General features: G+C 44.7%; 1 protein-coding gene across 20 annotated transcripts in view; it reads left to right on the top strand.

Annotated features, from left to right (window-relative positions):
- Window positions 1–13,161, top strand: part of adgrb2 (adhesion G protein-coupled receptor B2) — a 189,080-nt gene that overhangs the window by 161,470 nt on the left and 14,449 nt on the right. For 12 of the 20 annotated variants that reach the window (XR_013131778.1, XM_077008547.1, XM_077008546.1 and 9 more), the window contains 6 exons: window positions 2,144–2,242; window positions 3,832–4,003; window positions 6,487–6,579; window positions 10,717–10,756; window positions 10,976–10,990; window positions 12,979–13,161. The exon at window positions 12,979–13,161 is cut by the window's right edge and continues 542 nt beyond it. Coding sequence is in view for 19 of the 20 variants with exons in the window: in XM_077008547.1 (XP_076864662.1) it covers window positions 2,144–2,242; window positions 3,832–4,003; window positions 6,487–6,579; window positions 10,717–10,756; window positions 10,976–10,990; window positions 12,979–13,161 (602 nt within the window). In the remaining variant the exon portion in view is untranslated. The remainder of the gene's footprint in view (window positions 1–2,143; window positions 2,243–3,831; window positions 4,004–6,486; window positions 6,580–10,716; window positions 10,757–10,975; window positions 10,991–12,978) is intronic. The other 8 variants (XM_077008543.1, XM_077008538.1, XM_077008548.1 and 5 more) reach the window with 5 other exon arrangements.

Raw genomic sequence — 13,161 nt, 5'->3', positions numbered from 1 at the left:
CCACATACCCCACATACTCTACATATTCATCATACTCCTCATACATCCACATACTCCTCCATCTTCCAAAATAGGCTGCCACTTGCATTAGCTGTGTGAAAAGGCTGTAGCTACAGGCTAGTAACAACAAAAGCACATTTGTTCGTGTGCATTAATCTTGGTTGAGAATTTCGGTTTTGAGAGGAAACATGGAGGTGATCTCTGACTAATAAGCTTGGTTGCGTTCAGTGGGGTCTCTGAGCACATCCCTGACATTCCTGGCACATCAATTATGTGATGTGGGTCAAACTTCAACTGAGAGATTCTTGACAGCTGGGCAGTTAGACAGTTTCTCATGTAATTAGCGAACCTTTGGACTGCATCTATGTAACGTTGAACCTATATTGTTAACATAAACAAATCCCTTCTTGTTAGCAAAAGCAACTTGCTATAGCCAATACTGAAATCAGGATAGCTAACCTTAGCTAACTAGGTCAAAGTTAATAGGCTTGTTTAATTTTCCTGCTGATTTGGCATCTTTTCTGAACAGATTATACCCACATCATTCATTTGATTTTCAACCAAATCCAAATTCAACCAAAAAGTTCTATATATCAAGAGCACTCACTCACATAAGCAAACTCTGACATATTCCCATTTGTTCACTGCTCTCGGGTAATCAGGCAAAACGCTCAACTCACCAGATCATGACAACATAAGCAATGATTGAAGGGTAAACGTTCCTATCAACTTCCTGCATAGTGATAAACGGTTATACTCCTCTGGCTGTCCAATCTGAAGTTACATTCAAACTCAACATTTTCATTGGCTGTGGTTTGGAATCTCACTTAAAATGGCCACTCTGCACAAAACTACAGGGGGTGATTTGAATGCATTTATAGTTCACAATTTTGTTCTTGGTTGCTATAATCCAGACCTATAAAACTACTGCAAAACAATGTCTCACGCATCACACATATTCATAACCATTTTGTGTAATAACAGAATTAAACTTTTAAAGTTAGAAAGTCCTTTGGACATGTGACCATGTGGAAATCCATAACATTGAGTGTACCTAGTGTAGTACTTCTAGTTAATATTTTAGCTGTAATGATACCAGCCAGAAGAATGGAACTTGCATCCAAGTGTGAAGGAACCTTTTCATTTATGTGTTCCTGGTTCCTGTCCTGATTTAGATTGTTGGAACAAGGTTTATCTTAGGCTGCATTTGCAAAACTGAGAGAGCTTTTTGACTGGTTCATTAAACACTAAACTCCATGACTGATTACTTGAGAGAGAGCCTGACCATGGTGACTTCATATGCTCTCTGCAACAACACATTCACACGCATGCGGACAGAGAGAGAAAGAGAGTGAGAGAGAGAGAGAGAGAGAGAGAGAGAGAGAGAGCGAGAGAGAGAAAGATAGAGAGAGAGAAAGCGCTGGGAAATATTTCAGCTCATCCTGGTGATATTCTCCCACAGGTCATTAGTCATGGAGTTCAGGTGTCCAGATGTCTGGCTTATTACAACAAACCCATAAACACGAGCTCATAGCCCAAAGAGGCCTGCTCTCTGCCGCTCCCATGTGTTTCCCATGTTATTGATGACCTGCAGGCAAATTCCCCCTCTCTGGCCGGAGGTTTTTCCTCCTCATTGTTCTCCTCTGTTTCACACACAAACACCTCTGTTCTCTTCAGTGTGTATGTGTGCTCTACGCCAGTGCCATGCGCATTAATAACCTGTCATATCACTTGTGTGCTGCAGGTATTGTCCACTGCAGCTGCTACTTCAGCCATCGTGTTAATTTCCTTCTTTTTGTCCTTTCTCTTTGTTTGCCAATGTGTCGTTCCCTTTTGTTCCCCTTGTGCTTTTATTGCCTTTTATTGCCTCCAATTTGTCACCATTTCTTGTATTATTATTTGTTTGTTTGGTTGTTTGTTTGTTTGTGTGCATGTGTGTGGGTGTGGCATCCATTGTCTCACCCCACTGTTTTCCGACTCTGTTTTCCTCCCATATGTGCCCCTGTCCACCCCTTCCTTGTGTGTGTGTGTGTGTGTGTGTGTGTGTGTGTACATGCCTGTTTGTGTGTGCGTGTGTGTGTGTACATGCCTGTGTGTGTGTGTGTGTGTGTGTGTGTGTGTGTGTGTGTGCTGGGTCCTGAAGTCCGTCGCTGGAGGCGCGTAGCAGGCTGCTCCTCAAATGCTCCAAGTGTGGGGTGATCTCCAGCAACGCTCTGTCCCACTCCACCGCCAGCAGTGCCATGTTAGTCCCATTCCACACTCTCTCACTCTAGGTCTCTCTCTAGGTCTCACTCTAGGTCTCGCTCTAGGTCTCGCTCTGTGTTCCTCTCTCTTTCCCTCTCTGTCCTTTTCTCACTCTTTCTCTCCATAACCCTCTTATCTCATTTCTCCTATGGTCTTCTTTTCATTTCATTCTCCCTTGCTCACTCACTCCCCCCTCCCTTGCATTCTTTCTTTTTCTTTCTTCTCTCTCTGCACTGTTCCTCAGTCTTCTTTCAGCTATACTAACCCACTGCTAACAGTAAGAAACAAGCACTCTTCAAAGAGCTGCTCTCCTGCGCGCGCACACACACACACACACACACACACACACACACACACACACACACACATAATCACACCTTCTCTCTCTGTCTCTCTCTCTCTCTCTCTCTGTTTCCCCCTCTCCCTCTCTCACACACACAACCATGAATGAGATGTCTGTTCTTTGAAGAGTTAAAGAACCAGAGAGCGGGTCTAAGGTCACCTCTGGTTCTTTTGGGTTTTGAAAAAATTCAACAAATCTGTTCCTTTCTGCTAGTTATTGAAATGATAATGTAATTAGCGCTATCTCGACATCGTTATCTCTGTATCTTTTGTAATTTGTTTCGTGCTGTCTTCATCCTTTAAATGAAAATGTTGGTAGAGTGTGCAGTCCTATAGTACACGTGAGCCTGTGGTGGAGGTGTGTTTGGTCGAAGGGATAGATGCAATCCTACGAAAGCTATCCAACCCGCATTACCATATGTTTGTTTGTATGTCTCTCCCTCCGTCTCTCTGTCTGTATTTCACTCTCGCTGGTAATGAACTGAAAGTGGGTCGTCAGTCCCCTGTCAGTTAAGCCCATTTACACTGAGGATGTGAATTCAGTGCAGCGTGAACACACTAAATTGGTGTCAGACACCATGGCTAACCAGCATGACGCCAGCCCTTCTCCCCTCTCACACCGTCGCCCGCTCTGGCCGTGCAGAACCCCCACGTCATCCCTCAGCCCTGACACCCGCCATTTACCACACCGGACCGACGGGAGACTGCCGTCACGTACGCTATACGACATCACGCAAACGTGGGTGACACACAGAGCTGTTCGGAACAATAGGCATGCGACACAGAAAGGTAGTAGATGCTAGCAGGGAAGGCAAGTGTGAAACAGAATGTAGAACGGCGTAATGGGTAATCTAGCTGGTTTTCCCATAGTCCACTAGCATTTCATCATACAGCGTTTCGTCATACCGAGTCTCTCCCCAATATACGGCTCTGAATATATGTGTATGAGAGGAGAAATGAAACAGTTTCTCTCATGATATGTCCATAGTGTTATTTGTGACCCCCCCTCATCCTTGTCACCCTCACCCTGTGTTATTCTATCTCGCCAATAAATACATCGCCACCACCGTTAAAACCAGCGCTGAACCCTAAAGAGCCTCAGGGGGTTGACTTGAACTTCACCGCTGTATGTCGCACGCACGCCGGTCCTGAGACCAGGCGCCGAGTCACAAGCCAGCATGCAGCGGGAGTGCGGGCGGACCCAGGGGCTGACGAGTACGTGTGCCGTCTGCTGTCTGTGTGCAGGGCGTCGCTGTGGAGCTCGTGCGTGGTGCTCCCCCTGCTGGCCCTCACATGGATGTCGGCGGTGCTGGCCATCACGGACCGCCGCTCCACCCTCTTTCAGGTGCTCTTCGCTGTCTTCGACTCGGTCCAAGGCTTCGTCATCATCACTGTGCACTGTGCCATGCGGCGGGAGGTGAGTATCTCCTTCAGAGAGCAGCGAGTGTGCAAACGCCGTACGTCTTGCTGTCAGAATGAGAATGATGGAGTTAACAAATACAGGAGTCTTTTCCCTCTATGTAGTAATGTTGTGTGTCATGGAGTAGAAAATAATGCCAACCCACTCATTACCTTGGATCATAGGTCAGACTGGATAAGAATTATACTAAAATGTGCATTCATTTTTAAGACATTAATATTACAACATTCCTAAAGACCACTAATGGGATTAATTTTGAGAATAGTACTATATGACTCATTAATCACCCAGATTAATGAGTAATCTACTTTTCTGTTATTACTGCTATTCTGTTATTACTCATAATTTGGGACTTGGTTAGTCTACTAATTTTAAAACTCTAGATATTTTGCTGTTGAAAATGGTTCATTTCATTGTGAGCTAAAGACCTGTAAGCATTATAAATTTTGCGCTTGCTCTAATTATCATTGCAATTCCTGGGTGATTATCTGCAAGGTTTCAAAGAGCAGGCAGCATAACGGAATGTAATAGAAAACCACTAACTGTTTTAAAACTTCCTGTGTGCCGAGCACAGTGTTGCTCCGAGAATCCATATAACGATTATGAGGAGTGGAACATCATAATTGACGCAGATTACGGAGGCCTCCCGTTATGAACATCTCTGCATGCCACCTGCGGGTGTACCCACAAAGCACTGGGGCTTTGATCCAATTCTCTAGCATGTGCTAACTTAGCTAAATTTCACATATCAGACAAAGCGCAAAATAGATTTAGTTTAAAGAGAAAAGAGAACCACTAAATCACTAAGCCATGTATGTTAAATCAATATCAGAGACCAAGGATTAGAGTAAAATAAATCCTGGAATTATTTTAGTAAATCTATGAAAATCCCTGCCATGGATTTGATGTAAACCCTAATAGCTTTAGAATAACAAGAGGAGGCAGAGTGCAGCCAAGCACGTGAGTTGCAGTCATACAAGACACTGCAGTGTGATGTGGGAATTACCCACAGTTCATAGGGGAAGCCAACCATGGAGAGCAGGCGTTAGTGCGGAGAACGAGAGAGAATGAGGAACGTGAGACACAGAGACGGGGTGGACAGAATGAGAGAGACGCACGTTGGAAAATGCCGTCGGGTTTTCATCTGATGCGCCCAGAGTCTGGCCTGAATAAGTAATCATTTATACCATATGCTAAACCTGAATCTGAGAATGACATTTCTCACCTTCCACATATTAATATGTGGGTGTGCATGCGTGTGTGTGTGTTGGGTGCCTTCCTGTGGGCACGGGTGTGTGTGCACATGCGTGTTATTTTGTTTTGGGGGGCATGCGGTAAATAGCAGTACTGCATACTAACCACCCTCAATTACATGTGGCATGTAAGCCGTAGTGAAATACCATCCAGTCAGACTGACTAAAATATTCCCAGACTTCGAGCTAGAGGTCATTCAAAGCAAATGAAGATGGAAATAAAGTGCAAGGTGTTACTAATTTGTGAGTATCAGATGAGAAACACTAGTTTCCTGACACTTCTAACACTAACCTTACAATATTATTGTTATTTGCTGAGAGAAAATATACATTCTTGTCCTAACATCCTCATACAAATGAATGGCAACCTGTTACTAGGGTTACTCAGTTGTCAGGGGAACAGCCTATCATAAGATCGCTGTCATTAATGGAAAATGAGTCCCTAGTCTTCCTAAGGGGAGTGTAAAAAATTGTGTGCAATGTTAGTCATTCAGGAGCATTAACTCCTCTCAAAGGTTTATTAAAAATCTGTCTAGATTGGGTTGACTTCCCACTGAAGACGTGTATTCCTGTGTCTTAAGGAATCTTACTAATAGTAGTAATTTTGTGTTAGCAGTAAACAGGTCTGTAAAAAGCCTTTTTTGCACCTTATGTCAGTTTCTTCAAGACACACCTGAATGTCTTAAAGGACCTGAGACAAGTTGTTGAATGAATACAGCATATATGAAACAATGGATAATGAAAATATTATGATTATACATAATTAGGCATATTTAGCCTGGAGTATTGATATGGGGTTGTGGGTTGTGTGGAGAACACAAAGATCAATTCAGCCCACATATCAATGAGAAATCAATATAATGCTATACCTTTTTACTATTTTCAACAATAAATACAGTTTAATTAAGGTACCTATATCCTGTTTCTGCTGGGAATCTCATATTGTACATGTTAAGATCAAAGGAGAGCTTTTCTGCACTCTTGTGTTGACTCTCGTGTTTAGCACATTGCTAGATTCCGTATACACCTGAGCACGAGGCATTATTACTACAGAGAACACATCAGCCCCATGTCATTTGTGCCCACATTACAATATGAATGCTTTTTTAAGTGTTGTGAGGTTTGCAGCATCTTAACACAGCCTATATGGTTGTTCTCCTCACAGTAATTGTATAGACTGGTATGTGACACATATTTTCTCTCTCTCTCTCTCTCTCTCTCTCTCAGGTGCAGGATGCAGTACGTTGTAGGATGGGTGGATGTAAGGATGACAGCGAGAACTCTCCAGACTCCTGCAAAAATGGCCAGGTGCAGATCATGGTGAATACCATCTCATCAGTAGGGCAGCTCCTCCGCCTGACGCCATGTGTCACAGTGCCCTGAGCTGCTGGCCATTATGGAGGCTTTAAGTGAAACCGTATATGAGGCTGTATACACTGCTCAAAAACAGTACAATAAAAATAAACTAAAGAATAGGGGAACACTGAATCGCCACAGTATAACATCAAGTCAGTTCAACTTCATGGAAATCAGTGAATGAATTTCATCTGCTTTAGTGCGAATAGAAGTGACAGAAGGTGAACTGGAGAGCAAACAGCAAGACAACCCCATAAGAAGGGAATGGTTTTACAGGTGGTGGCCACCAGGACATGGACCATTACACGAGGAGGGGTGGACAGGGCATCAGCCCAGCAGCAGGACCAGAATGTGTTCCTTTGTGCAAGAGAAGGAACGTTGCCAGAGCCCTAGAAATGACCTCCAGAAGGCTACTGGTGTGCTTGCTTCTGACCAAAGGGTCCGAGATCCTCGGCCTGAACCCACAGCCCTGCGCAGTGTAGCTGGTTTGGCGTTCGCCAGAGAAGACACAGGTCTGCCTTTGACATCCCATCGTCTTCAGAGATGAGAGCATTTTCACGCTAGGTGCATCATATGGTAGAGGTGGAAGGGTCTGGAGACACTTTGGGTGAATGTTTTTCTGCCTGCAATATCATCCAGTTTGAGTGCTTTGGCGGTGGGTCAGGGATGGTCCTCGGAGGCATGTCCTTGAAGGGCTGCACAAACCTTCATGTGATAGCCAAGGATACTCTGCCTGTTGTAAAGTACCAGGATGAAATCCTCAGAGCCACTGTCAGACCTGTGCCTGGCCTCATGAGGTCAGAGTATGTAGGCAGTTCCTGGATGAAGAACGCTTTGATGCCATTGACTGGGCCTCGTGTTCCCTAGACCTGAATCCAGGAGAGAACCTCTTAGTTGTTATGTATCTGACACCACCAGCTCAACTGGAGCTTACTGAGGCCCTGATGCAGGTCTGGATGGAGATCCCTAGAACACCATCCACTGTCTCATCAGGAGGATCCCCAGAAATTGGTGATAGAAGCACGTAGGGGACATAGACACTGCTGAGTCTTATTGAATCGGCTTGATGAAATTCACACAAATTGGATCACCCTGTGATTTAAATTTTTTACTTTCATTTTCAGTGTGATTTTGAATTTAGCCCTCAGTGGGTTGAGGATTTTGCTTCCAGATGATCTTTAACCTTGTTCTCAACGAAGAACGCAATTTTGATCAGCAGATTCTCCACTTGAATCTTTTGTTCGTTAAGCTCCAATATGTGATTCAAGTGTTCACTTGATTTTTTGAGCAGTGTATATATGAAAACAACCTCTCATAGGCATGCACATGGCACATTGAAAAAACATGGCTGATTTGAAAAACATTAATATGTAGTTCACTATAAAATGTTCCCATAAATAAATGATATAAATCTGTATTTATCTGAACCAATGAAGAATTTCTAAAGGTACAGTCAGAACGCTCAAAGATAATACTATACTATATCATGCATAAACGCATCAGTAACCATAGCATACAGGCGAGGGTAGAGTGGTAGTCATTCTGGGTAAGTTATAAGGTACGCAAGCACTCTGTTTTTTGTAAGGTCTCCTTACACAATAAAAACAAAACCCAACAGACACATTGCTACATGAGCTTTTGCCATTATAAAAGCATTTTGTGGTCTTGCCTTATGAATGTCTATAGGTGCGTATTTTTGAGCTCTTGTAATTCAAAAAACACAGCATTTCACAAATAAATACTACAAAACTGTTTTAAATTACCATGTAAGAAATATTTTCAGGGTAATTTAAAACTACAGAAAATATGTCTTGAGACCCAACAATGGGATATAGCTTTAAATGTCTACACTACCACTTTTTCAAGGTACAAACTCTAGTTCTGTCAGTAAAAATGTAAGATGTTAATTAAAAGATGTACAGATTCACATTTTACCTCTGCAAAGAACAGAATGTTCAGAATGTTCTTAAGATTCTATTCTTTGCACTTTTTTTACATCTTTAGTCACATTAAATGTAATTAAAATAGTAACAAATAAATGAAATATTATTTATCATTTATGATTATAATTTATAATAATGTGGTCAGTCAATATGCTTTTCTCTGTAACGGTGGGGTGGTACCATGACTAGGGGGCAGACGCACTGGCGTTAGAGAGCGGGACTCAAGGCTGCTAGAGGTAGTCATACTGGCTAACCGTAAAGCGCCCACACGGATAACTCTACTCTTCCGTGGCATGTTTTACCATATAACAGACACAAAGACTACTAACAAAACAAGACGCAGCACATACCCAAGTGAACTCAAACTTGTATTATTAAGAGGCACATAAAGATAATGAACACACCAAAACGTAAGACTAGAGGCAATACAAGGACACCGGAACTAAACACAAGACCTAAGTAGAACAGAAACGAAGACCATAATACATACAATACACTTTGAATTAGGAAACACTGAACACATAGGCTACTAAACTTAAACACAAACTCTCAGGACAACACACAGCTAGAATACAACATAAGGAAACATGACTCAACAAAAACTAACCATATATAACACCAGGCAAACTGAACACAACAAAGGGAAACGTGACAAACCAGAAACAAACCTTACACACTGAAATTCAAACCAGGCGCGCACACACACATCCAACTGCAACATGGAGAAAGACAACCCAAAAACTCTAGACCTAGCTTAAGCCATGAACAGAAGCAAAACTATCGACATCAACATTGACCCACACTGAAGACCTGAAACACAAAGAATATATACCAACCCAAACGAACACAAACAAGCGACAGCTGAAACCAATGAGACAAAACGAGAGGCGGAACTAGACAGAAGACCAGGGAAGGAGGAGCCGGGCTAGACAGACAGAGAGGGGGCGGAGCCAGGCGTGACATTCTCACACATCCCTTAAACAATTCATGAAAAGTGTAGTGTATGTCTGTAGTAAGAACATTAACTAATGTTGATTTAGAGAACCTTGATTTAGAGAAGAAAAAGGAACCACCCTTTCTCTTTTCGTCTTCTCTTTCTGTCCTCTCCTCTTCCCTCCTCTCTCTGTTACTCTCCTCCCTTCACTCCTTCTCTCTCTCTCTTCCTCCTTGTATTAGCTGGGCTGGCCCTGCTATGCCCCCACCAAATCCACCCCTACCCCCCCTTCCCCCACCATGCCCCCTGATCCCACCCCACACCGCCATGTCCCCATGCCCACCTTCCTCCGCCCAGCTCCCAGGCACGACCCCAGCCGTTTCCCCCGCGGGCCCCGAATGCGTGTCGTTTACTCCGGAGCCGAACTCCCGCTGTGCCTGTGTGCTGTAGTGGCGGTGTTGCGAAGTGTAGAGTGTAATTGACAGCATAGTGTGAACGTATTAGATGGCTAATTAGATAAGTAGCTTGCTGTCAGCAGGTTTTACTTCAAGTTCATTTAGCGTAGTGTTACACGAGTGCAGCTTAGTTTCATGGAATGCTTGTTAAGTGCTTGTATATACTGTTTTCACCCCCTGCCACCACCCCCCCCACACACACACACACACACACACACACCCCATCCCCCAATCTGTCTGTCACTCTCTCTTACACAAACAGGAGCACACGGTAAGAATGTGTGCTGTAAAAATAATCATGAGCTTCCCCCAGCTTAATGGCCTATTTAACGGCTGGTGTCAGCCCCTGTGAGAGGGCCCTCAGTGGGCCGGGGCAGAGGGCGGAGCTGTGGAGGCCCAGCCATGCCCCGCCCCTCCGCCAGCCCAGGAACCATCAGCCCTGTAGGTCTCCTGTAGTGACTATGACCTGTGTCCATCCAGGTCAGATATTAAATCATTCCAGCGCTGCCACGGCTAAAGGATATTTTTTGTCCGTCTTTGATGATACATTGCAGTAGTTTTCCTGGGTCAGGTAATAAATACTACCTCCTACTCTGCTCAGCCGCCTTACTATCCCCTCATCCCTCACACAACCAATCACCACATCCAAACAGATCACCCTGCACACGGCCCATTTACACACTTCACCTGCGCATTACCTGCTTGGCTTTAAATCTCTTCATATATAACTACATTCATTTGGTCTCCTCTCTGCCGCTCTCCCCCACAGACCGACTTTGAGAAAGACGTGGACCTAGCGTGCCAAACAGGTAAGTATCTGCCTGTATCTCTTCCTCTTCTCTCCTTCTAATCCTTCTTTTCTCTCTGTCACTGTTCCTTCCCTTTATCGCTGGCTCTCTATCGCTTCCTCTGACCAGTGCTCTGCTGGTCGTTCGTGTTTACCTGATTCTAACCCTGTGGTTGTGGTGATGTTCTCGGTAATGTGAAGTTAACACCACTCATCCTTATCTCCCCCCCCCCCCCTACAGAGAGAGGACACCCATGTAAGTCTCCCTCTAAGCCAAAGCCTTTCTCCTTACAGCCTTTCAGTTCAGCTAGAATACCGCTTTGATTTGGCATCAAATGGAGCATTGTAAAAAAAAAAAATAGCATGACATTTTACTTGCTGCTCCGTCCCCGTCTTTAGCACACTGGGTCATTTTTTTTTCTGCTGTGTCCTACAGAAGTACTAGAACAATGAAATGTCACTTTTGCTGCATACTCAAGCAGTTCAAACAGACACGCAGGAAGTGGGAGCCTCTCTGGACCCCCTTACTTTATCCTATTTGAATCATAGCACTTTACATTCAGGTTCCCTGCATTCCCTACATATATACTGAGACAAATAAATGTAAAGCCAGTGCTATATGTCTCATGCACACGATAACCAGTTGGATCATGTAGCCAAAGCTCCAGGCCTCTACCTGCAGAGCTAACTACTAACACCAAGAGGTATCGATTGAAAAAATGAATAGCAAAAATAATAATTAACGCGGGGTGCACGGTGACATACAGAAGAACTAAGCATAACAAAACTGTCTCTGAATCATCTTTTAAATATAAGCTAATGACAATAACGTATGAAGTGGCAATGAGCAGGTCAGGTGACGAATGAACAGAATTATAAAACAGGCTGTCCCTGAAACCCCCAGTGATCAGTAGAGGAACAACCTGTGGCAAACAAGCAAATTTATAACTCCGGGGTTATAAAGCAACTGTATGCTCAAACACGGATTTTTATTTACTGTCTCCAAGCTCAATAGTAACTGCTTGAGTACACAACAAGATTAAACATTTCATCTATTAGAGAGAACCGGCTGTGCAGTGTTTTCTCGAGACTTTATTCGTTGTTCTTAACAATCAGCGACAAGACCAGTATACTAGTCACTAGATTTTTGTTTTTAAGCGAAATTCATCGTTCTGTTTTAAAATGTATTTAAAAAGGCATTTTGAGCTCTGTCGACAATATCTCAAACTTGGTTGCTAGCTGCTAACATCCTGAATCTTTGACCAGTTATTGTGACTGACTGACTGAGAACTACCATAGTTCCGCTTCCCTAGAGCGCCACGTGCTCTTAGACGTGATTGGCTATATGCCGCTGGCTCCTCCTCCCGCCAGCGGAGAGCACACCTCCCGGTGCATGCGATTGGCCTCCCCTTCTCTACTCCTCCACCATCTCCCCAAGCTCCTCTTCTCACTCCTCCCTTCAAATCTGCATGCCGCTACTCCCCAGCTCCTTCAGCCTCGCTCAAACGCTCATCTCCCCTGATCCTTTCTGCGCTCTGCAACCTTTGACCTCTGACCTTTACTCCAGTGCACTCATTCCTGGGCTCCATAATTGAGCTCCGTTTTCCTTTCTCTCCCCTTCCGTCTCTCTCTCTCTCTCTCTCTCTCTCTCTCTCTCTCTCTCTCTCTCCGCGTCTCCCGCTCGAACCTGCCTCTCCAAACTGCGCACGCACACTGCGAATGACCTCTGACCTTCTCTGCCTTCCCTATACATCTGGGCCTTCTTGTCGGTCGTTTGTTGCGGTGGGTGTGGGGCCACCTCCGTGGCATGCTGTCTGTCTGCGGGTGTGTCTGTCTTTCTGTGGCCACCTGCCCCGTGCTCTCTTCATCCGTCTGTTCCATCACTCCGCCGTGACCTCCCTCCCTCGCTTCCCATTCTTGGCCCTTCTGTCTCTCTTCCTGTCTATCTGGTCTTGTGCACTCGACCTCTGTCTCTTCTTCTCCTCCTACCTCTGTCTTGCTATTTCTTTCTCCTCTCTATCTCTCTGTCTTCCCCGATCTCTTGTTTCCTGTCTTGCCCTGTCTTTTTCTCCCTCCCTCCCTCTCTCTCTCTCTCTGTTCTCCTTTCTATCTCCCTCTGTTCCTCTCTTTCTCTCTCTCTCTTTCTATTTGTCTCTTCCCCTTCTTTCTTTACCTTCTCCCTTCCTTTCCTGCTCTTCCTGTCTCTCTCTCTCCTCCTCCTCCTCCTCTCCCTCCCTCCCTCAGTCATCTTTAAGGAGGTGAATACCTGCAACCCAGCCACCATCACTGGCACCCTGTCGCGCATTTCTCTGGACGACGAGGACGACCCCAAGCTGACCTCCCACCAGGAGGGGGTCAACTTCACCAGCCTGCCAGGGAACATCCCCCCGGCCAACCTCCTGGTCCAAGTGCCCCCGCTGAGCGCCC

This window comes from Brachyhypopomus gauderio, chromosome 6 (assembly GCF_052324685.1).
Source record: "Brachyhypopomus gauderio isolate BG-103 chromosome 6, BGAUD_0.2, whole genome shotgun sequence".
Taxonomy (NCBI): domain Eukaryota; kingdom Metazoa; phylum Chordata; class Actinopteri; order Gymnotiformes; family Hypopomidae; genus Brachyhypopomus; species Brachyhypopomus gauderio.
The sequence above is the reverse complement of the archived record's forward strand: the minus strand, read 5'-3'. Positions and strand labels throughout refer to the sequence as shown.